Source organism: Trachurus japonicus, chromosome 1, assembly GCF_045865225.1.
Source record: "Trachurus japonicus isolate A0001 chromosome 1, Traja_1.0".
Taxonomy (NCBI): domain Eukaryota; kingdom Metazoa; phylum Chordata; class Actinopteri; order Carangiformes; family Carangidae; genus Trachurus; species Trachurus japonicus.
This window is the reverse complement of record NC_140907.1, coordinates 13,171,637-13,197,750: the sequence shown is the minus strand read 5'-3', so window position 1 is coordinate 13,197,750 and position 26,114 is coordinate 13,171,637. Positions and strand designations below refer to the sequence as shown.

General features: G+C 41.1%; 1 protein-coding gene across 2 annotated transcripts in view; it reads left to right on the top strand.

Annotated features, from left to right (window-relative positions):
* Nucleotides 1-26,114, top strand: part of prkcaa (protein kinase C, alpha, a) — a 133,655-nt gene that overhangs the window by 76,220 nt on the left and 31,321 nt on the right. The window contains exons 5-14 of one of the 2 annotated variants that reach the window (XM_085773420.1): nucleotides 852-980; nucleotides 11,788-11,944; nucleotides 12,121-12,255; nucleotides 12,631-12,724; nucleotides 16,296-16,325; nucleotides 18,126-18,272; nucleotides 18,380-18,553; nucleotides 21,378-21,469; nucleotides 21,695-21,757; nucleotides 21,998-22,136. In XM_085773420.1, the coding sequence (XP_085629546.1) occupies nucleotides 852-980; nucleotides 11,788-11,944; nucleotides 12,121-12,255; nucleotides 12,631-12,724; nucleotides 16,296-16,325; nucleotides 18,126-18,272; nucleotides 18,380-18,553; nucleotides 21,378-21,469; nucleotides 21,695-21,757; nucleotides 21,998-22,136 (1,160 nt within the window). The remainder of the gene's footprint in view (nucleotides 1-851; nucleotides 981-11,787; nucleotides 11,945-12,120; nucleotides 12,256-12,630; nucleotides 12,725-16,295; nucleotides 16,326-18,125; nucleotides 18,273-18,379; nucleotides 18,554-21,377; nucleotides 21,470-21,694; nucleotides 21,758-21,997; nucleotides 22,137-26,114) is intronic. The other variant, XM_085773428.1, reaches the window with a different exon arrangement.

The following is a 26,114-nucleotide window of genomic DNA, read 5'->3' as shown; positions in this document are numbered from 1 at the left end:
CCTCTTCTCTTTAATCTTGCGTTAGTGGATTAAAGTCTGAATGCCTTAATGAGCTCCTAAATACATTATCCGCCACCTACTACAGACCACCAGTTATGGCTAATGATTGCTCCAGGGTGTACATAAATAGAGATGTGGAGCGGCAAATTATTTTGGCAGATCAATTTCACCTCTAATCACAGCACAAAAAGACTTCACTGTAGAATTTATAAGCACTGTTGAGCCACAAGAATGTGACAGTGAGGCACAATAAAAATAAATGGAGAGCAGAGCAATAGCACGGCCATTTTTCATTATTTTTCACCTTCTCACCTGGTGTGATGATGTAACCACAGGAAACCGTTCCCAATCCGTGCAAGGGTGGCTCAGCTGGCTGACACATGCCATGTATGACATCACAGGGCTGAATCTGGGTCATAACCTTGTTATCTCCTCTCATACAGCTTTCGGAGAAATATTCATTACTGTAAATATCGTGCCAAACCTGTATGACACATGAAATGAAATTGAAACATGTCCTTATATAGGTAAGACATTTCTAGAGGACAGTATTAAAGCAGCTTATACTATTTGTATTGGAACATGAGGCCATGAGAAGCTGCGTACATGCACACATTGCTTTTATAAGAGTACTAGATTGTTGTGATAATAAGGGATTCTTGCCATTTTAAATGTAAAAATATGCATAAAATGTGCTTTTGAACATATAATTGTTCAATAAAGCTGTTAAGGTTTGTTGATTAGATTTATTTATAACAGTGTCACTATGTCGGTCAGTTCTGAGAGAGCCCTGAGGCGGTTGATTTGTCCTCGACGCTGATATCTTTTATCTCCCCTCTCTGACCCTCCAGCCTGTGATATGAACGTCCATAAGCAGTGTGTGATGAACGTGCCCAGCCTGTGTGGAACTGATTACACCGAAAGGAGGGGGCGTCTTTACCTCAAGTGTGAGGTCACCGTGGACAAGCTGCAGGTCACAGGTACAGTAGGCCTCTCTTCTCCACACGGTTACAAGATGGACACTATTGTTCTGATTCAATTAAGCCTGGATCAGTTTCAACACTTTGTCCTATCGTCCATAAAACCTGACTGTCTGATTATGCACGCACGCACGCACGCACGCACGCACGCACGCACGCACGCACGCACGCACGCACGCACGCACGCACGCACGCACGCACACACTCACTCTACCCCTGCTGCCATTAACTGAATTAAAACTCGCTCGCCATTAGCTCGGCCTTAACTCGGCAGCTTGTGATGCTGTGACTCCACCTTCTCACTACATGACTGACTGTGACTCTGGCCCTGTGACTATCAGCTATCAGTATTCTGCGAAGGCCTGTTCCCTGTTGGTGCACAGATCGATAGAGCCTCTCCTGCTAAACATTCTCCTCTAACAAGCAATTCACAGTTACGACACACTTGGAAGGCAATCCCAATCCAAATGTGTATTCCTGCAGTGGTGTGTGGTCTGCTGCGTGGGCCTCGTGATGTTACTCTTTTTAAACAGTCACGACTTGCACTGTGTTGGCTGGTTTTCCTGATGTAACCGAATTGTCTCTGTAACGCAAATTAAAAGCCTGATATATTAATTTATGTCTCATCAAAATTACATACAGGATCTGAGCACTGTGCTTGTAAACAGGGTCATGGCTTTACAGTTGTCTTTCTAAACGTTTTTCATCAGAAGGCTTTTCTACATCATCGTATCATTCTTATCCTCCCCTCCCCATTTTAATTACTGATGCCTGTGGTTTCAAAGAAACACCTGGTCTTCCCGGGTGTAATGAGATACTGTTAAATAATTGTAATGAATGGTAATGATATTGTTTTCAGTCTATTCCAAAAAACCTCCTCACCATTTGTTATTATCATCTGAACAACCAAAAGAGACTAACACTTGCAAACTACTCTCTTTGTCTGTCTCTTCACAACAATATGTTGTTGTTTTTTTAAGTATATTTTTTGGCTTTTCATGCCTTTATTAGATAGTTCAGTTGAGAGAGACAGGAAATGGGGAACGAGAAAGGGGGAATGACATGCAGGAAAGGGCCGCACAATGCAGGATTCGAACCAGGGCCACCGGCAGTGAGGACTGTGGCCTCTACATATGGGGCGCCTGCTTAACCCACTGCGCCACTCGACGCCCCACAACAATATATTTTAACAAGAGAAACGGCTTCTTGGTTAATCACAACAAAAGCAACAAGATTTTTGGCCTTTTAGCATTCAGTATCTTTTCCCCCCAAGGTTTTTTCATTGATGTGTTCATTGTCTTGTTTTTGCTTATTATTTCTTGCATGTCTTGGCAGTGACTACTTACATATTTCAGTGCATAAATCACAAACTGTTTGACAGTTTATGATTGTTAACTTTGCAGACAGTGTTGAATAATCCATCTGAGCAAGTAATGGCAGAGCAGCAGCTGTGGTTAAGATGAGATCATTTTATGCATAATCTGTCAGATGTATGTGTTATAACATTCTGGATCAATCCTGGTTCGAGTCTGCTGTGAGAGCAGAGTCTTTTTTGAACAATGCGAAGAGCTGTGGTCCTATCAGCATACAGTAGCTACCACAGGAATCTGCACGACTGGATAAAACTGTTAAGAATAGTATCAGGTTGCTATAGCTTGTCTTGTGTTGAAATGTAGATGTAGATATTGCAGAACACACATTGTAAGTGCATATAGAACACCACAGCAAGTGTATTACTCATGCTGTGGTTTTTATTAAAAAACCAGTAGGACAGAGTAGACAGTGGACAAGTTTATTATGGTGGACAAGTTTATTATGGAAACATTACGGTATGGCCGTATATTTTGGTCCAGGAGAACACTTTGCCTCTTATTCGGAGGCATGCTGTAAATCCCCTGGTCGTAATGATGGTGCATTAGCACATCTGCTAGAACAATAGTGAAGGCACTGAGCTGACAGTGGGTGCACATAATCATTCAATTAGCCGGCTTAGGGGGGGTCAGTCCATTTCAAGACCCTGGCATTGAACTTTACGGACTTATTCATCTCTCAAATTATTGCTAGGAGGAACATTGTGAGAGGTTGGCAGGGCATCTTTATGCATGGCTCACACGCCACAAAAGTTATGAATTTAAATAATGATCAAAATTATGCAATATGCACTAAAGTATGAATGTCTTATTCCCATGCTTGAGTCAATTATTAGTATTATATTGGTACAAAGTTGACCTAATTGGGTTTATACTATGCTCAGTTACCACCAGCTTTAACTATAAATGTAAAAAGTAAACCTAAACATCGGTAAAGGTTATGGTTACATAAAGCAGTGATTATGTTTGATGATATCATGCAAGATCTTGCCAAAAGTCTGGCTCTCACCTTTGTCAGGTATTTTTTTTCTTCCTCAGTGAGTTCATTAACTGCATCAATGCTTATGCACACTAGTTTAATGTTTTAAGGAATACTTGTGGTTATTGTAAATACTTAAATACTCTCGTTTATAAAAATGTAACATTTAGATCGTCTTTATGATCACATGTTGAAATATGTAAACAACAGTTTAAACACTGTTGAGATCACTTCAGAACATACTGAACCGGTCAAATAATTCACAAATATTTATTCAAGATCTTGGGCTGAGACTTTGCTTTCCCCCTTTTCTGTCCTCTCATCTCCTCACCCACCACAGCCCCCTCATCTGCCTGAATGCATGTCCAGTTAAAGCATTTTACATAATGGGTCCTGCCTTTGTTGAGATAACTCAATTTCAAGGTGAAATATTAGCAACAAAGACACAAAAACATACTGCAAGGTACGGCAAACCACTTGAAAGAACAAGATGGCTTTCAAAGATTCAAATATTGCAAAATAGGCTTCAAAAGTTAAAAAAAAAAAAAAAAAAATCCTACACTTCCCTTTCTCTTTTCATTTGGTCTCTCAATTCAAGGCCTCATAATACTCTGCCTGACAAGATGCATGTATCCACACTGACCTTCTTCATTCAGTAATTGGCTTTAGAAAAACATCCAGTTCAATACGCCCTTTTTAGCTGAACTGTGCATGACCACATTCTGAGGTTAACTCATATTTGTGAGAATTTATTTGAATATATCACATGTGCATAAGTAGGCTACACAGAAGCATATGTATGTGTTTGTTTTGGTTTGAATGAAAATCTACAGTCCCTTGAATGTAGAGGTATAGTAGCTTGGACATAACATGCATGTTATCATTTGCATGTCTTGCCTTATTTGTGTGTGTGTAGGTGTGTAGGTGTGTGTATAAAACTGCTGTACCAGCCTGCAGCCCACTCAGGCCAGATTGTATCACAGATTACATTAGCTGCTGTAGACGCCTTGCAGACGGCCTGCCAAACACAATTGTGTTACATTCTGAAGAGTTTAGCAAGAAGGTGCAGTGGATGGCAGCAGGAAACAGTACACCATTTTTAGATTCGCAGACACATGTGATACTTGTATAAAGGTGTTTGTGTTTGTGTGTGTGTGTTTATTTGTGCATACATTTTGTCTACAGTATACATATACTGTGTAAACAGCCAGCTGAACTACTGTAGCTGTTGATATTGGAAACTATTGGCTGCTATAATCCACAGCATTGTCCATGTGTACACATATTAATCATAGCATTAAGAGTAACCAATAACTCCAGCCCCTTGTAATTAGCAAGCAATGCAATTACTTTTTCAATGTGAAAAAATAATAAGCAATTAATTATGTCTGTCTTGTAAGTTGCACAACGTGGATGGTGATTCATGCTATGAAACAAAGGTGGCTATTTACACAAGTCTCTCATTAAATATAGGGCCTACTGTATTTTGAGGTAACATCTGCTTTAAATTACCAGTGTCTATTTTATTCCTTGTGAGGATTGTTTTATTTCCTTCCACAATTCAAATAAAAGAGATTCAACTGAGGTTTAAGAGTAAAGTGCCTGACTGACATCTGTTTTGGTCTCTGAAAAGTTAAAGGTTGAATATGGAATTACCAGAATACCACCATCTATTGATCAGAGCTAGGAACAACAACAACAGAAAAATAATACGTACTTGCAGTCGTAGCCAAACCGTTGCTACATGCAACACGTCAACATTTCTTAAATTATTTAATTCAGACTAAATAGCCTATCATTTTTTATGGAAAAGCAATAGGCTACTTGTATTCTGCAACCCTCTAAACACTGCATGGTCTATTATTTTTGACCAACCCTAACCCTTTTAATAAGCATATTCCATATTGAACCTTTAAGGTTTATTTTCCCCCACTGGGTATTGACCGCCAATACTTTAAGTACAGACACACACACACTCAGTTTCTCTCTCCGTCTGTCCTCAAATTCCTCAAATTGACTTAAATTAATTTTTCTGGAGCACAGTTGGTCTGACGCCCAAGCAGCTCTTGTTCCAAAAAGCCTTATTCTTAAAGTTTGGATCTGAATTTACATTTCTCATTTGTCTTAATAACAACAGCAGTGATTACAGCATTTGTCGTCCAAGTCAAAACAGCTCACTCTCCTCTCCTTAGTCTCACTCACACCTGCTGACGTCTTGAGAATTGTTTTAAATGATTTGGTGCCTTGGAGCCAGACCAGTCTGCAAGCCAACTAAAGCTACTGCAAAGTTATAATGCAACAAAACATACGATCAGACACTCGGATGTCCAGAATAAGCCCGGTTGAGATGGAAAGTGTGAGTGAGTGAATGCAAAACTATGAGGGAAGAATTGCCTAATCAACCCCACAGTGCACACATACTCAACGGTGATTGAAGAGTGACTCCCAAATTTAACCTGGGCCTAAAATGGGAAATTAATGTGGCTGCCATGAACCCACAACAACTCCAACCACACCGATAGAGACAGACACACAGACTTTCTGGCAACTGACTCTGAAATGGCCAAAAGAAATGAGTCACTCAGAAACACTGAGAGAGATTTGTGCAGCTTCCTGGAGCACGAGTGGTGAGAATGTGTGTTTTTGTTAGTCAGGCTGAGCTGGAGATGGGAGGGGAGGCGCTGAAGAAGACAAAACATGTTCTGTTTCTCTGGTCAAAGACAGACGTAGCCCATTAACCTTGCCCTCCGCCTCTTACTCTTGCTTACACACAGCTCCCCTCTGTCCATTGGTGCTGAGGAAGCCACCCTCCTGTTTGTTTCAGCAATACTATTGTTCATTGACTCTGTGCGCATATCCAGAGTACCAACAGCCACTTGGGAGAGAACACTGCTCTGTAATTTCTGTCCATTTTCGCTTTTATTTATACTATCCTTTTTCTGTGTGCATGTGCATGTGTGTGTGCGGGTATGTGCATGCATGTGCGTGCGCCCTTGTCGCCTGCAGGTCCTCTGGGAGTGTGTGAGAGACAGTGGTAATAATTACATTTCCATTTTGTTCCCTCGTTGACTCACCCAGTTCTGCAGCGGAGCCTCATTTAACAAGCCCTCTGCTCTCCCTCTCACTTCTCTCTGTCTTTTTTATCTCCGCTTTAACCTTTTCATCAGATTTCTCCTCTTGCCTCAGTGTTAAATATGTCTCTGCTGTTAATATTGCTGTAGGAGTCAATATGTTTTATATAGAGGTGCAATGTAGGTGTGCGTAGGTCAGATTGGTGCTCGCAGCAGATATAGATGTGGGCGGATCAGGGAGACCAGTTCTACTGCTGAACCTTTTGGAGGTGTAGTGACACTTTACAGTAAAAGACAGAAGGCACCCTAAACACTGTTACCACCCCCTGGCTGATGGAGCTGGCAGAGATCTATGCTGCATCTCTGGGTCTATTCGGCTGTGGCCTTTGATGTATTCTTATTACTAGAGATACCTGGTCAAATGTGGAAAACATAACTGCAGAGAGAGAGAGATATTCACCGTACTGCCACACTGAGGCTAGAGTGAAATATTAATGGTAACTTTTGGACCATAATGCACTGCAGCTTTCATCTTAATGATCTGTATGGATATTTGGCCCAGCCCTTAGACGACAACAAAGGTCAAAGGTTGCCTGCACAAAAATACATCACACTATCATCACTACCATACCCTAATAAACAAAATTACTGTCGTCTATCATAGTTTTATGTTCTCCTTAACCGCAACATCTTCTATCTCTTCCTCAGACACCCTGCTCTTCTATCTCCCTTCATTGCCTCTATTTCATTCTTTTAGTTTCTTGGCTAAATACTAAACATCCTCAATATATTTAAACAACAGTGTGTATGGTCTGGGTGTGTGTGCATGTGTGTATTTTACCCATGTAATAGTACAATGGCTTCATCCTGCAGACTCACTTGGTTGCCCTATGTCAGTTATTTCTTCATATTTAGTACATTTTAGTCAATAAATTGGTTTCTCTCATGTCTCCATTCTGTGTTAGTGTGGTACCACATCTTTCTTCCTGCTGATCAGAAGGAATCAGAGCTGATGTGTTACTGAAATGTTCAAGTATTTCCACTTTTTATTATTTGAGTGGCTTTACTGTCTTTCTGTGCAGTATGTATTTCCAGTCAGTTCGATGCTTCATGGAAGTTTCTCATTCAGTTAGCCAGTCATTAGAAAAAAGATGATATCCTGCCTTTCCTGTTGGCGCTCTGAATCCAGGGAAGACTGTCTGGAAGGCAGATCTGGGGTTGGATCAAGGCTCCGTCTGGGGTTTGAATGCAGCTTGCGGTTCTGCCAATTGATAATCACTGCCCGGCAATCTGAATGCTGCTGATTTAGTGCCATTGCTTCCACTCCACAGCCTTTTCTCTGTAATTTTCATTTCTTTGTAGTGTCTGAGTCATCCTGCACGAAGGCCAACAGATTCTTGCCAACACAAAATTTACTTTAAAATTTCCGCTATTATATTTTCCCATAAAATCAGGGTTGAGATGGAGCAGCTGACAGCACTTGCAGTGGCAGCACTTTTCCATTGCAGGGAGTTGGCACTAACTCCTGTTTTAAATGTCCTGTCGTGAGCTCTTGGGTTGTGTAACAATGTAGCTGTAGTTAAGATGTAATCCACCAGAATAGTAGTGTGGTCACAATAAAGAAGATATTTTCATTTAGGAATAATCTGTAATACACTTGAGATCAATCCCATTACAGTTCACGGTGAAGGTGCAGTAGTCTGGTCGCTCTGTTCATTTAAGCTGATGTAATATTACATAATAAAGCAAACAGACCTGCTGGCCAACGTTTAAGTAGTGGGCTTTCAAAGGAGCACAGAGCCGCACTGAGAGGGTGGAGAGCGAAACTCGTGGGTTAAGATATTTACACAGGGAGGTGAAGAACAAACATGGCTGACCTCATATTTGAGGAAGGGTCACCTGGTGTCAGCTGGAGACAAGGCTTTGTATGTGTCTGTGTGCAGGTTTCTCAGACTCGGTTTCAGTTTTTAAACCAATGAGGCTATGTGTGCCAGTGCAGCACTTAGCTACTTATCCACAGTAGATACTGTACAGTCTGCAGCATAATGAGCCTTCTAAATGGTGTGCAACAGTTCAACTTCCCAACAGTTTTCGGACCAGGGAAGGCAAGAGTCACATCTGTTCAGATACAAGTAGCATGTGTTATAGAGAAACGCAGGAGCTCCCATCTTATGTCTGACTGCTTCCTTTGCTACAGGAGTGAAACTTTATGTAATAGACGAGGTAGACACCTCACAAAGAGCATGTTCTATGAGGCATTCAGTGTTATAGCCTCAGTAAAGCTGTTGAACTATGTGCTTATACAAAGATAATGACATAACATATTTTCTAGTACAGTGTTTAACAAAAGCATCTACAGTATAACTAAGCACCATTGATTCAACTTTTCTTGAACAACCATGACCTTGGTGACTGAGAGAGACAGAGTTCAACAAGTTGTTTTTAATTTTTTATACTTGTGTTAAGTATTTTTTTTGGAGTGGCTGCACCATCTTTGTCTCGTTGCTGCTGTTAAAATGCCAAAGACTTGTATCCAAGCAACTATTTGAAGGCCTCTGCACACACCCCTGCTCCCTTTGTCCGAGTGTTAGACTGTGTGTCTATTTGCATATGCATGTGTTTTTAAAGTCGCTTGCGCCGTCATCCACGTATACTGCATTTCATATCATTATATTGTTTTACCTTTGACTAAGAATTCTCAACAATGCAGAAAATGTTAAAGTCAGCTTTATTCTTGGCAGTGCATCCGTATAAATAGTTTGACTTCACACACATCTTGTTTGAGTTATTCCGTACGGTTGTGGAGTGGCCATGCTTCAAAAGACAGGCTAGTGTACCCCCTACTGGTCATGACAGGAAGTAGAATTTGCAGTACTATTACTTTATTTAATGCTCCTACCTGTAGTCAGGTAATTCGTAAAGAACAACATAATCAGGGCAAACAGAGCATTCAGCCCACACACACACTCTGCAGTCCTGCAGAACTGGTGTTTTTTTTTTTTAATACAGTTTTGTTCATACAGTATGCATTTTCATTTTCCATTCACCAAACCACTTCCCGTACTTTGTATGTATTATGCTACTTTGTATTATTAATTAAATTTGTATTATTTGATAAAGTTTTAGTTGAGTTAATTATCATACTGTTATATGATGACTGAGTGTATTCCCTTTTCATTAAAACAAGCTCAAGCCACTGAAATTTAAAAAAAAAAAAATCTCTCCTTGTTGGTCTGGTCAGGGCAGTTTTTAAAAAAAATGCCATGTGGTTACTGGGGCTTTGCATACATACGGCCAGGAAATGAAATATTCAAAACACGACCTTAAGAGCCTTATGCACAGAGCTTAAAGGCTCATGAATTCACATGCATATACATGTAAACAGAGCTTCCATATTATATTAAATATATACAATGAATCATGTGATTGACTGTGTGTGAGGACTCTATGCCATGCAAATGTCCACTTCCACCATAGCCTCCTCTGTACAGTAGCTGTCTAGTCACTGTAAAAACACCTCTGACATACAGCCATGTTTATGAACAGACACAGCTCATATCAACATTTGTTACTTTTACAGCTGCTGCTCCAGTGAATGTGCAGGCTATTAGAGACCGCCTGCTATTTCCTCCAGAAGATGAAGCAGACAAAATGTGGCATCCATTATTAAGCTCACGTATTAAATTCATTTGTCTCTCCCATTTTACCTCTTCTTGGTGAAATTGGAAGATGGGAATAATGAGAAGACAGCGAGGCCTAGTGTTTTATCTGAGCTTCTAAGAAATCATCCAAAACAGTCTTTATTCCAGTCTTTCCTTCTCTGCTCTAGAGTGAATCCATATCAGAGTGGACTCAGCTATACAGTAGACTGACTTTGCACTCACAGCTGAGCGCTGCCAGCTTAGCATCGCTCAATAACTTCCCACACCTCGAGCTGCTTCAGAGAGTGTCTGTCGGTCTGTCCACTCAGGGACTGCATGTTACCTCTCTGTCTCTTTCCCTTTCTCTCAGCATATACTGTATGCCTGTATGTGTGTGTGTGTGTGTGTGTTTTCTACAGCAGCTCACTCCATCACTCATCTAACTTCACTCCTCGTTCACCACCTAAATCCTCCACCACAGGTGCTGAGAATAAAAGCAAACAATGGGAAGCTATTTGTTGATTGCTTATGAAATAATCATCTGGCTCCATTGGTGTGAACTCACTGAAACTAAAATGAAGCGACTTTGGCAGGGATGGTTTTAGCAGCAGCGCAATTAATAAAATAAAGTCGTAATATAAATAATGCTTCATATGATCATTAATTTTGCCCTGGGTTGTACAACATGTGTGGCATCCTGTTAGATATAGAATAACACTGTGTCTGTGTTGTACTGGACTCAGAAGTGACAGTTCCTCTTTGATTTTGTACATGTATCCCTCTTAATCCTATCAATACTATTCCCCCATTCGGAATATTCCAGATAACACGCTGGGTTTAGCAGTTATCTCATGTAGTATTAACATCCTGGCTTTGCACCCTCCTCTCCAGGGCAAAGGTCAGTCAGCATCTTCACTGCTCAGGCTGACTCTAGTGTGAGTGACAGGGCCACATGGAGAGATTTCTGGGGGTCTCCAGAGGTTGAGCCAAGCGAAGCAGGCATTCGGTCTGTCCCTGCAGGGGTGCTGGCTGCATTGTGTGCAGAATAAACATACAGTAGTATCTGTGTGTATCTGTGTGTGTGTTGGCAGGGTCGCTGTATGTGTATATGTCTATGTTTGTGTGCGCTCAGGTCTGACAGTGCTCCAGTCCTCAAGACTAATCGGTGTAAATGTCTCTGGTGTGCGGCTAAATACAGGAGGACAAGAAGAGGTCCGTCAGCTACTTCAGTGTGACACTGCCTGTAATTTTGAATCATTGTTCTTGTAACAGATCTGCTTTTGCTCCCTATATGGCTCAGGCAATCCTCAGTCCTCATAGGCAGTGACTTGCCGTTTGATCTTCAACACCTGCAGTTGATCCTATTGATGTTCTGCTGCTGCTTAAAAGAAAGCATCTGTTTTTCTTCGACCAGAGCAATTTGTACTGTAGGAGCCATACAGAATATGAATGAAGACTTCAGTGTGCACACAAGACAGTGTGCTCATTTAGTTACTGAAACAAAGCTTATTAACTCCTTCAGCTAGCCGCACTCCAGTTTTGTAATGTGGTAAATATAGGGTTTGCTATGACTGTGCTTTGTTTCCTTGACTTCCTGTAATGACACTCAAGACAAACAATAACATTTCTTCTGCAGAGTCACTCTATCACTCTCTTTGTACTGTAAATGAGGTGCAGTTGTATTTGCCCATTGATGTGTCTCTATAGACAAAGTCCGATTTTCTTTCTATTGTTTATTTTCCTCAGTGGGTGAAGGCAAAAACATGATCCCCATGGACCCCAACGGCCTGTCTGACCCATATGTGAAGCTCAAGCTCACACCAGACCCCAAAAATGAGACCAAGCAGAAGACCAAAACCATCCGCTCCAACCTCAACCCTGTATGGAACGAGACCTTTAATTTGTGAGTCAACTAGCTGTTGTTACTCTTCTAATGTATTGTGAAATTCATGGCCTTATTAATATAATTTAATGAGAATTGTAATGTTAGATATGCCTTTAAAACATTATAATGTAGTTGTTTTTATATATATATGTTTTTTTGTATAATAATCGTAATTCTATCTCTGTGTTGCACAGCAAGCTGAAACCTACAGACAAGGACCGCAGGCTGTCGGTGGAGGTGTGGGACTGGGACCGGACCACCAGAAATGACTTCATGGGAGCCCTCTCTTTTGGCGTGTCAGAGCTCATGAAAGCTCCAGTCTGTGGCTGGTAATGCTCACTTCCTTTAGGACTGACTGCTGTCATTGACCCTTGGGAAATGTGTCAGTGTGGTATATACAGTGCTAGGCTGTAATTTTCCAGTTTGAGGCCTGTTTGCTCTGAGATTAATTATAATTGTGCCAGATTCGCCTGAGCCACAGAAACTATTGCTTTGCTATGATCTGTACCTGTTGATTAAGAGTGAAAGATTAATGGAAGTTGATCAGAAAAAGGGAAGGTCAATTCATTCACCCACTAATTTCCTATTTTACAACATATCTCTCTGTGTTTATCCCTCTGTGTCCGCCCCTTTCCTCCTCTTGCTCTCTCTTCCTGTCTTTCTCCTCCTTGCCTCTTCCCTCTCTTTCCGGTTTCCTCTTCCAGGTACAAGTTATTGTGCCAGGAGGAAGGAGAGTATTACAACGTTCCCATCTCAGAGGAGGATGATGGTAATGAGGAACTGAGGCAGAAATTTGAGGTGAGGACCACGCTTAAATAATCACCACTGTGCATTATTGTCTTCTGATATTGTTGTCTGTTACTGACCTGTGTGTTGTTGACAGATTATAGTCCTGATAAGTGTGTTAACCTGCTCATTTTATGAATGGCTCTCTATGAGACTTCTCTTTTGGGTGATTACTTCTTTAATATTGAATGCATATCAGAGTCACTGTTGATGATGACATGGTACTGTAACTCAATCACTGTCATAGCTGTGCACAGGTTTCTGGCCATCACACTGTCACCCCTTGTTTATATCATTTAAGTAGATCCAATAGACACTATTAATGGGTGAGTATGAACATCTGAGCTGTTGGCCCACAACCCACAGCTTTAAAACAAGCACGTCCCTGAGAATTATTGAGTGGTCACATGCTCTCCTCAGCTGTTAAATTAAAGACGACAGTGAGACAGCTGCAGCTTTCAAAGACCTCAACAGCTCGAGGTGGTTTTGTGCTGGAGAATTCATTTCTACAACAAACGTGTGTGTGTGTGCGCGCGCGCGCGCGTGTGTGTGTGTGTCAATTCTTTCTTACATCTGAGAGATTCCACTCAGGAGTAAATCAAAGCAGTCCTTTGATATATCTATTTGATATATATATATATTTTTGTACAGGCAGCTGTCTTTTAATCTACAGATGTTTTCTTTGACAAAAACGTAAAAGGTTTGAGACGAAGGTTTGATACAGTATCTTAAACTATTTTTTTGTATATCAAAGAAAAAAAAAAAAGAACACTTCTCTTTGAAAGCATTCAGCTTTTAATGCAATGTTAATTGATTTGACGATCATCATCTTAATAATCTTAGCACATTTCCAACATTGATGTGAAATATCAAGAGTATCTTGAATTAATCGAAATCCCACCCAAATGTACAGTAAATATGAAAACATACTGTACAAAAACATCTTCAGAGGTGGATGATGAGACTCGACTGCATGCTCTTTTCCTTCATACATTTTTCTGCACCAGTAGTGTTTCTGGCCTGCTGAGAGCCAAGCAGCACTTTGTGTGGTCCCCTGATTGTCCTCTCATATTGTTCAGCCTCTCAGTGGGAGCCCAGGCCACATGATGAGACTTTATAAATTCATTTTCTGTGACATTTCTGCCACACAAAGTTGAGAATTGTAGATAGAATTAGAAAAAATGGAAAGGATGAAAGTGCATGGTTAGGATTCAAACCAAAACTAATTGGCATATTATTTTGGTGACAAAATAGTTACAACTACCCTTTCTCTTCCCTGTTAGTATATATTTCCTGTTCTTCGGTACAGTGATAATCTACTGTAGGTTGATTGAGTCCTTGGGATTTTATTCATAAAAGATAATAGATAGACGTTTGAAATAATGATTAAAAAAAAACTTGCTATTGTAATATTACCATTACCATTACCACCAGAGCCAGGTTTGGGACTGTTTAGTGGTAACATGTGGATACAACAGGTCTTTCTAGGTCCTCATACAGGCAGTGGCAGTAAAGCACTGAAATGATGAGGGAAGGCAGAGAAACGAGATGAAGAATAGGAGAGCTGATTGATGTCGGAGATGAGTCTGACCTCTCGGCACCTGTCTGTATGTGGTTGTGATGGTAACAGCTCCACAAGACCTGCCGTGCACATGTTCAGCAAAACGAGATGCATGATGCATCAGGGTCGAGGTGTTGCTGCTTTGTGTGTGTCAGGGTTCAGCAGGTAGTCCTTCACCCTGCTCGCACACACACACACACACACACACACACACACACACACGCACACATGCGCACGTGCAGACACAAGCTGGTCCACATGCATTTTCAGAGAACAGAAAATTTCAACATTTCTATTTTCTTCTGAAATTTGATAAAAGAATCTTAACATACCTCCTCATCACATATACAGTATAGATGAAACTGCTAATGCATACATCTCTGATGTAAAAGCATTACCACACTGGCAATATACAGTAGCAGTACTCTTAACTTTACCTTTTTATTATTATATTTTATATTTCATATTTTTGGATGTCCTTCGCCTGAAGAGCCTGTCTCTCTCTCTTCTTCATAAACCCCTCTGTGGTTCTCTCCCTTTTTTCCCCTAGCCTCCTGCTCCCTCCTGTGTGCTTGGTGAGACTTATACTGTACAACTGCTTCTTCATCCTGTGTCACGTTGTCATATTTAATGCAAGAGTTTCTCTCTCCCTCTCTTCCCTTCTTGCCCCTGCTCTCAGGACTGCCAAATTAACTTTAATCTAAAGGTAGCCCTCTCCTCTCCTCTCCTCTCCTCTCCTCTCCTCTCCTCTCCTCTCCTCTCCTCTCCTCTCCTCTCCTCTCCTCTCCTCTCCTCTCCTCTCCTCTCCTCTCCTCTTGTTTCATCCTGTTGTGGTGATGTTTGATCATTTGTATGTGGTTCCAAACTGCTGCAAATCGATCCAGTTTACTAACAATTTGTTCTGGGTGTGAGTTGGGTATTCATAAAACAAATGACCACATTAAAACAAAGAAGCAAACTATGTTTGGAAGTACTCAAATACCAACACAAATGAGAAGGGTATTTTTTTTTTATATGAAAAGTATAACTAGATGGATTTGTGTCAACAAAATTTCTTCACCTGACATAAATGAGGAACATGAGGCACTTAAAGCCCGTCACAGAATGATGTGTTTATTTTAATCAAGTGAGAGCGTTTTTCAGCATCACTGCTTCATGTCCCTTGGAGACTGTCAGAGGATTGTTAGTAAATCCTGATGCTGAACTGTTCACAGTTCACGGCCATACATCTGTCTGCATGTTTGTCCCTGTATTCTGTCTGTGCCTTGTCTGTGGGTAACTCTGCCTGTTTTCATCATGCTTACATCATCATCACTGCAGGTATAACCTGGTCGTAACCATGGTCCTCTCTTAGAGCTTGCTGCAGCATTGTGTGTCATCTTCTCTATCTCTGCTTCTTCCACCTGTTTACGTCTCATTGTATCTCCTGGTCACACTTCACTTTCAGTCTAATGCAGGAATGGTGAACTACAGGAATAGGCAACACTTGATACAAAACACAGAGAAACAATTTCTATTGTGGCCACTAGATGTCAGCAACGAACTGAACTAAATCCTTCAGAATATTGAGCAACCCTGTTGCTGAGTGTTTGTGTATGTGTGTGCTTCTTCATCCTAGTTGGGGATATGATTTCTTTGCACTTACTTTATAATTCTCAGTGACATTTACAGAATTTCTTTTACCTTCATTTATTTATTATTTTTTATCATCATGGTATAACATTATGCCTTTTCTCTTGCTCAAAAAAACAGTAAAATCAAGTCTTTCTCACTTAGTCATGTGTTTGTTCTGTGTTTCTGTCACATGGTGAACCTCCCACTACAGTATATCATGGTGACTGACAGTTATAATAGCAGCCTTGTGAAATTATATTCTACCACCTGTGGCGTGGGCTCTGCAATTTCCTTTTTTCTCTGTGTGTATGAGCTACAATCCTATTGTCCTGCAACTATCTGCATATAAGATGCTCAAGTGTACTAAGTGAGTCAGCCCTTTTGGCTCCATTCTCCCTGTGGTTTCAGGACCAAGCAGTTGTGGAAGACTCTGATCAGGTGCGTCTGAGAGGAAGGAAGTAAGGCTGCTGCTCGCTCGGCTCGGCCAAGCTCTTTTCATTGGCTAAAGCTTACAGGTGTGCTGTGGTCTGGTTCCGTCTGCTCTGCTTTGAGTTACGCTGCTGCTCTCCCAGATAAAGAGCAGACTATGGTAGACGCCATTAACCAAACTAAAGCTTCTCAGCGTTGGTTGTGTCATGTTAAATGCCTTGATTTAATCTGAACAGTGTTTTGAGTGATTCCTGAAGGTCAAAAGTGATAAATCAAGGGACTTTATCATATCAGTTTGCTGTTGGATTACATTCATTTTTTTCCCCGCTTCCTACCAGTCTCTATTTTGTCAACAGATATTAAAAGAGTTTCAAAATATTTCATGTAACTGGGACCATTTGTTTATACCAAAAGTGACCTTCGCTGGCTTGATGTCAAGTGAAGGTTGGTTGCTCATAGGCTACTTTACTTCTGTCTATTTTCTTAGGAAGAGTAATGAATATCGACAATATTGTATTCCAGTTTGTTATAATAATCCTTGCTAAAGATAAACAGAGTGCCTTCTTTGTAGCATGTAGATGTAGATTATAGCCATGATGTCAGGGTGCAGCATGATTTTGGACCTGCATTTGGACTTGGCTGAGTGTGAAGTTTGGACATGTCAATGCAGGTTGTGCTTTTTGCAGCAGGACAGAAAAGTACATGAAACTTATGTCATACTGTATGTGGTGGTTGTTTAGCATTGAAAGGTGTGTCTTTTTCAGCATAACACACTGTAGTTTTCTAGGAAGCTTCTTGAAGCATCTTGCTCCCCCCGGGATACTGAGCATGTCTCTGGCATGGAGGAAACACAAAGAAGAGAATCTCTTTACATTTCTACAAATACAGGTCAACATCAGACGCCACAGTGTGGCACCATTGTCTTTATTACTACAGGAGCTGTGTTTCTCCAGTGAGACATCAGCAGTGCAGTGGTTAGGTTTGATGTGATAGTAACTTTCACACCACATTAAGAAGTGATTCCAATGATTTAAAGCTTAAACTAATGTTCTGTCTATTTCCAGTTATGAAGGTGTACGTATCTTCAAAATATGTGTTTATGCGCAATAAGAAAGTGTCCACCGAACATACAGGCATTCATGTCCATTGTTCATAATGTTAGTGATCTTGTTGAACTTGTATAAACTTTCTCCACAGTTACGACATTAACAAATAACAAGAGCAGCCTGTACTCAGGTTGCACTTCATTTGAATGAGAATTGCTAGTTAGGATGCTTTAGGATGGTTTAGGATGTTAATATCCTCATGTTTGACGCAGTTAGTTGCACCTAATTTAATTGTATTTCTTTGTATGGAGCAATTTCTTAAAATCACACCAGCTCTACAGTGGCACCGCAGTCCCATTTCACCTCCTTAATTTTCAATTCTGCTCATCAATGACTGTATTGTGGCTGTGACTGAGCAAATCAACAGTGTGAGTGAGTGTGTGTGTGAGCACATGAAGAGGATACTTTCCCAAAGATGTTGGGGCATTTTAGGAATGAAATTCATATATCTGAAATATCTAATGGTTGTAGATGTTTCATTCAGACAGAGTCACTGGAGGGTTGGGTCTGGAGATATTTTTCATTGCATTTTACTACAAGAAGAATCCACCACAATTTGATAACTCTTCAAGGTCCATGTTTTTAGGAAATTGAGGAACCTGCTATTTTGACTGAAGTACACACTCGCCATTTTACATTATGTGTGCCTTACTTTTAAGATGTGTATCTCTTACCCACCCTGTCCTCTGTGCCCTGAGTACAGAAAGCCAAGCTAGGCCCAGGTAAAAAGGTGATCGACGACGAGACCGATGACACCGGCTCTAGCCAGCTGCCATCCAGCAGCCTGGACCAAGTCAAACTCGGCGACTTCTCCTTCCTGGCTGTGCTGGGGAAAGGGAGCTTCGGCAAGGTGAGACAACTGACCTGAGGCAACGTGTACAGTATCTAAACAAAGAGCATCTAATTATAAGCTTTTCTTGTTCTGACCCCCACCCCCCTTCTCTGTTTCTTCTGAAGGTCATGTTGGCAGAGATGAGGGGCACTGAAGAGCTGTATGCTATCAAGATCCTGAAGAAAGATGTGGTGATCCAGGACGATGATGTTGAATGCACCATGGTGGAGAAGAGAGTCCTGGCCCAAGAGGACAAGCCGCCCTTCCTCACACATCTCCACTCGTGCTTCCAGACTGTGGTAGGTAAAACGCTCCCGGGCACACATCAGGACAAGGCACCCCAGGTCAGGTCGAACCAAATTCATTCACGAAGGGGCTTTTAGCTAAACATATTACTCATGGAGTGATGTAGAGAGCAGTAGAGGACGTGCATGACGAGCACAATTAAAAAAACAAAAACAAAAAACTAAAGCGGAAACAAACAAACCTTAATTAGAGTGCTGAGGTTTGTGTGTGCGTGAACTTGTGTATTGACTTTGAGTCATACCAAAACCAGACTACATGACGTGGTCACACATAGTGAAAAAACATGCTCTCATATAGTATATGCATAATGTGTGCACACGCACATTTGAAATATTTATTTATGCCCACATATAAAGAAGTACAAGGGTTCTTGCACAAGGGACATAAACTCTGCCAGTGCAGTTGACAACGGGAGACGGTCAGACACAAAGCGCCTGGGCAGCTGAACACAGTTACATGCAGAATGACCTACAGGTCAGATAGAAAGCAGACATTCAAGGATACAAAAAACAACGTCTCCTCCAGATTGAGCGGCTACCAATAATAACTGAGACTGAGCAGTACCTGGCCAACTGTTTAGCTCTTCTTTTAGGGAGGCCGGCCATTTGAAGGCCCCTCACAACCAACTTATGCACATGCTCCAGACTACCAAATATAAAGACTAGAAGTTTACATCTGTAGCCCAGCTGAGAGATGGTCTGCTTCAGCTGCTGGTATTTCAGCACTTTGGTCAGAAAGGCCTCCTCTAGGCTGTAATCAAAGGTACAGCCGACCTCCAGAATGAGCACCTCTCTATGATTTTCATTAACAACAACAACATCAGGAGTATTAGCTGTTACATTAGAGAACACACACACACACACACACACACACACACACACACACACACACACACACACACACTGACACTTGAGCCAAATCCAGACAAAGTTTCCTCATTTCTTTTAGGTCTTTGAGAATCACTCAAGGTCTCTCTGACAATAACAGCTGATGGTTGAGTGACATAATGTGACGGTCATTGACAAATGACACGTATTTATTCGGCAGATGAAATATTTGTCTTATGTCAACGATAAAGTCAAATAACCTGGTATTCTGATCTTTACGTCTTTGGAAAGATTTCTTGAATTTAACCTGACAGCGTCTTTCATTGAAAGCTTTACATGCTGCACTCCTTCCGCACAATTACGTGTAAATGTTAAAAAAAACAACGAATGGTTAGCTTTATCAGCATGCCTCTTGGTGAATGCACTCAGCCACTGGTTAGACAGCGGCAAAGCTGACCAGTAGCAGCTGATTACAACCGCAGCCCCAATAGGCACACAGAGGAAATAGAAGGAGACACTGCCTGGTTCATAGCTTATTCATGAATATACAAATGCTTGTGCATACTCCCACACACAAAAACAGACTAACTGTGTTGCACACTAACACATCCTCCAAGAGATGTTGCTTGTACTGGTATTGACAATAACTGTGGTTTGTAAGAAGTGGAATATTGATGATACGGTATGTTATAATAATAGACATAGGATTATATCACACTTAATCACATTTGTACAGTTGTGGTTACAGACTCTTTTTACCTCTCTCCACCTATTCTCGTATTTGAGACCAAATTTTTTTTCCAAAAAAGAGACTGAAAGCTTTGTTATTTTTAGTACTTATTACTTTTTATATCTTTTTAATGATCATAATGTTATTGTCAATTTTCTGCTGAACATTAAATGAAAATATGATTGAAATCGCAATATCCAAATATGTGAAGCTGCAGTTTTTTTTTGATAAAATTAAGATGTATCACAGCAGAACATTAATGAAAGTCTTGGCCTAGACATCATATTCTCAATTTTCGTTGAAAATTAAATGCGAAATCACAAACATCTCCCAATTTGATTACAATATGATTTATTTTCCTCATATTGTTCAGTCCCAATAAGACAAGGCATATTAGGCAGGTACAGCTTTGCTGTCAGCTCAGTGCACCACTAAATGTTTGCCTCTGGATGTTTTGGTCTGTAAATGTAACCTACTGTTTATTATTGTTAAGTTGTTGTGTTTTTGATATCAGAGCTGTTTCACACAAACACTTTGAGATTTAAGATGAAATGCTCTTTTTGAAAGAATCCGAAAAAGGTTTTTGAGAATAGCGTGTTGTCAATATTCATCAGAATTCATGAGAGTCAAAACCGGCTGAAGCATCTTTTATTGAGTGAGAACACCGCTGTGTCAAAGAGTTAGAAGAACTCAGAGAAATGCAAGAGGTTCAGAGAAGTGAAGAAGGTGTATCGCACATTGCCTGTTTGGTCGTGGGTATTGACACCCTGGCAAACCAGGTGGAAGGTTCAGCCTCGCCATCTGTGTAGCTCTGTTGCTGTGAGAGTTAGTTGTTTCACGCTTTGCCAGTAAGAGACATTCAAACACAGTGTGACGAGGGTCAGGCCAAACTTGTCATGGGCTGTAAGCAACCAGCACCGTTAGGCAAAGTGAATATTTCCTGACAGATGTCTGTGTTTTCTTTTTCCATGAAGCACTTTGTTGTGGGCTTTTTAGGTCACCTTGTCATGGAAAATGTAGCGGGAACGATGGAGTGGCTCAGACAGCAGAGCGAGGGGAGCCTGTAACACTGAACTGTATCTTTTCTGTTCAGAGTTTGACAGCAAATAGAAAAAACAACAACTGTGGAGCAGTTTTTATGGAACTTGCAATTTTCTTTGTGCAAAAACAGTGATGTTCTGTGCTTTTCTCTTTCTACCCTCTCATGCCTCATCCACCCCCACCTCCTCTACTTTTGTATCTCTTTCTGTGTGACCACAGGATCGTCTCTACTTTGTCATGGAGTTTGTGAATGGGGGAGACCTCATGTACCATATCCAACAAGTGGGCAAGTTCAAGGAGCCTCAGGCAGTGTAAGACATGGCGGTTTAAGATCTTGGTTTTCATCTCAGTCTGTTAACATCATTACTTGGTGATACAAACGTACACAACAAACCGTGATTTGACAATTTTGGATAAAGTACAATTTTCTGTGATGTTGTTATTATTTCTTGAATATAGAAAAACCTCCTCAAAAGTCGGTTGAAGGTACAATTTCTTCATATTGAGAGCCTGTAAATGTGTGGTTGTTATTGCAGGTTCTATGCAGCAGAGATTGCTGTTGGCCTCTTCTTCCTGCACAGTAAAGGAGTCATCTACAGGTGAGTGTTAACCAGTTTACACCGTGTAATACCCACTGCTCTTCTAATTCAGTTCTTACACGTTTCTGTAAGTCATAGAAATAATGTGCTATACTGTATATATCAGAGGTTTGTTTGGAATAAATCGCAGATAAGAAGCATTATCCAGTTAGCCTTAGCAGTGAAAGCCACCTGATGAAACATTTAAAAGCAGAGGTCAACAGCTTCAAGGATGTTTTGAATGTCTGTGTCCCTCCTCAGGGATCTGAAGTTGGACAATGTGATGCTGGACTGCGAGGGACACATTAAGATTGCTGACTTTGGCATGTGTAAAGAGAACATGTTAGAAGGAGTGACCACACGCACCTTCTGCGGCACTCCAGACTACATAGCCCCAGAGGTAGGTAAAGCTCAATGTTTGTGTGTGTGTGTGTGTGTGTGTGTTTTGATGCATGAGGTCATCTCTGTCACTGTCTGGTCTGAGCCTGTGTCACCCTTGTGCTCCAGATTAAGGTCACTGCCTCAGGACAGAAACGCACATACACAAGGGCACACGCGTGTACACGCTCACATTCTCTAATGACGTAAGCATCCCCAGTCAGACAGACGCCCAGCATGTCTTCTGGCAAGTCTAAATTAACCCAAACATACAAGCTGGGGTCTCTGAATGTCCCAGTGGGGTTTTCTCACCAGTGAAGTTGATCCTCTATCAAACTGCTGGTTCGTTCAGTTTCTGCTGCAATTATGAAGCCAAGATTTTACTGCATGAACCTGCCATTACACATATGCCTCTGTAGTTGCTGTGCTTCTTTTCCAGGTGTTGACTGGTGACATTCATAGGTTTTGGATATAGAAAGCAGTATGCTCTAGTACATCTTAATGTTCTACTTTTCAACGTTAAGTCAGTGTGACAGGGATCCTAACCAGCATTCACTTTCAATGCTGAATGTGTCCTTGCACTGGTTTCCGTCCAAATGGTGGACCGACCCTGCACTCATTTAGGGGTAAATCCGAGTTGACTGACTGGGATGAACGTTGAGCTCACTGCTCGCTACATAGGTGGATCCCTGGAGATGTTTCAGTTCCATTTCAAAAATGAACCTTGCCTCTGCTGGCTCTAAATGCGTGTGCCTGCTATTCTATTCTCTTAATTTCACTGAGTATAACAGTAAGAGGCTTGACATAGCAATTTTCATCTGTTCGTACTTTCTGCACTGATTCAGTTCGTGCACCTCTCTGGCCATTATCAGTTAGTTCGCTTCTATTTAATGGTGGGCTGCGTTATCGATCCTCTCTAAAACCCTCTCTGATAGACTGCGAGGTTAATTCCAGCCCACGGACGCAGGGTGAACATGCTGTGACCGTTCAGAGTCAGACTGACACTAATGTGCCAGCTATGGATGACACAGCGGGAGAGCAGAGCAGCTACTATTTCCATAGCCAAGACACACACTTCATGTAACACACTTTAGGCTGAGTGACACATACATGATGGTACACGGTCAAATGCATGACACACCTTGTGCGCACAGTTCTGCAGACACCGAATATCTGAATGCGCACAGCCTTTCAAAAGCAACACAAAGCCAGCCATGCACAAACTTGTACATGAGCGTTTTTGAGCACACTCGGAAAAACACTCGGAGATGGGGGCTGACCTTAAGAATGGTCATGGACTGGTGACATTTTCAGAGATAATTGAGGGAAAAAGCACCTCAAATTGCATTTGACAGAAGTATCACGGCATAATTAGTTCAGTAGCAGATTTCAACTTCATGGTTTGGACACATGCTTCACACAATTAACATTTATTGGTCCCTTGTTTTGTATTGTGTTTACACATTATATAAGCTGTCAGAACCAGCTATGCTAGAGCTTGTGTCTTTATATTTGGAAGCTACAATGAGTTGTATTGAATTTGAGATTGTGTTACTGATCCTCTGTCAAGCATTAGGATGTGTTTGATCGATCTACCTGAGATTTGTATCAGTCAACAACAATAACATTTGAAGAGCCTTTTTAAGTAAAGTGAAGTCAAGTTGTCTTTATTAGTCCACAATGCCACAAAAATAGAAAACAATAACGAGGACAAATATGCAAAAACATTGGCTCATATGCATTGGTTATTCTCTGAAATTTGAATTAAGTTACAGCAACAGGCGGTAGGTGGTCCATTTTTCAAATTAAAGGTCAGGAGGAAAATAGGATAACATAAATTCCCAAGAGCTGAGAAGCACCAATATGGACACTAGTGTTTATTCACAGCGGTGGGGTGGGGAGCACCTGCCAACCTGAATCAGGAAACCTCTCACACACTGTAGTGCACATTAGTGTTTATACAAGCTGCTGTTGTGAGGTCACTTCTGCAACATCGCTGTGTTGGTGGGGTTTGTGCATGTGTTGAGATGAGGAATACTTTCAGTGGGTCTCCTGATGACAGAATGCAGTATTGCTCTTGCTACTCGTCACAACACACATGCACGTACGCGCACGCATACACACACACAAAGCCACAAACACACACATCTGACCTATATAGCCAGTCATTGGTAGCTCCTGTCTGGGAGGAATGCTCACACTAATGTGAATTTACACCTCAATGACTTTGACACAGAGAGAAAGAGATAGCGAGGAACACACAGACACAGACACAGACACAGAAGAGACCAAACAGAAAAAGATTACAAAGCAGACATTAGGTATCAACCGTGAGTAAAAGAGAATAAGCTGATAAGTGTGACTGGACACTGAAGGGAAGGAGTTAAGATAAGCAGGAACTGAAATGACTTACCTAAAGGAGAGTTTTTGAGGATATTGAGCTGTCTGACGCAGGCCGTCTTGCTCCGTGCCTTACGCGGTCCCCACTGCGTTGTGGCTTTAGGAGTCATGAGTGTCTGTGGGCCCCAACAGCAGCTGCATGATACTGTATAACACAAATGTATTCATCAACTGCGATCTACTGTCAGTTGGTGTTCCTCCACAAAGTGTTAATGTGTAATAATACAGGATAGTGAGGCAGAACTTCCTAATCTAATAAGTTCACAACCAGCATTGATATGAATAAGAGCGGTTGTTCTGCGACATTCATTTTCTCTGTAATTTGCTTTCCATTTGCTTTAATGAAGGGACTTCATTTATTATAAACAAAAAGTTCTCACGCAGGCTTGAAACTTTTGAAAGATGTTTTGCTAATTCATAATCACACCCAAATGTATTGCTTCAGGCGAGCTGCCCGTGCACATGTCAGGGTTGTTTAAGATGCAGATATGTACCGTGGCTCCGTCTTTGTCATTGAATAATGACTGCTGCTGTTCCTCATTTCTCAAAAAGTTTGAGGACTGGGAATAGCAAGCCTGAGTCATCGCATACTTGCCGCCTGGCCATGTGCTTTTGCAGTGGCAGCTCCATTTTTAAACCCTTCCACCAATTACTGGGCTCTGAAACCAGTGTTTTCAGATAAGAGCTGTTGGTAGTCTTAGAAAATCACTTCATCCGTGGGTAGAAAAGTGAGTGAGAAGTGATAAAACGGCCGAGGGAGGTGGAGAAGAGAAATTGAGAAAGAAGCAGCTAATAAGACAAGGGGAGAAGAACTGACAGCAATGTAGAGAGCAAGGGCAGGAAAATAGCCATGTCAACTTCCTAATAGCAGTTTATCTCTGTGACAGGTTATTTGAACATTCAGAAATATAGAAATGATTTATCTTTTATCTTTTGTTATTCTTCTTCCCTCATTTTTTCTCCTCTCTGCCTCAGGGCTTTTTTTCCTCTGCTGCTTCACTATACTACATGTGCATGCCACTACCATGTATTTATTTTATGGGGTTATTTTTAATTTACATCATTAGTCTGTAATTGCATGCTCCTGGTAATTGATACAGTATATGGTGCATGTAAAGAAATAAGTTCCAGTGTCATTGTCAATACATCATATCCCGTGGCAGTGCAGTTGGGAATCTGTAGTGATATATTACAAACTGCCAATATAAAATAAAAATATAAAGTATTTATCCATAACTCACTGTAGTTTGTTGAGTTCATATTTATGTAGCAAGAGACTCTTTCATGTGTTTTACTTGACTATTCTTTCAGTCATCTGTCACTCACTTGCCACTTTATGGAAGTCCAGTAGCAAAGAAGTGTAGTAGTACCCTTAATAACTTGTCTTCTTGTGAAAAGGTACTGCTCCTCCACTGTGCTACTTGCAGTGTGGGACGCTCACGTAAAACCCCAAGGCTGCTCATTAATATCATCAGTGAATGAAACCAACCACAGCATACACTACTGAGAAATGCTTTCAAAAACAGACTACTAAAGCATGGCCTAATGCACACTGTGTCTGCTCCACAGCACTCACATTCCTCAAAGGGATCCCATAACA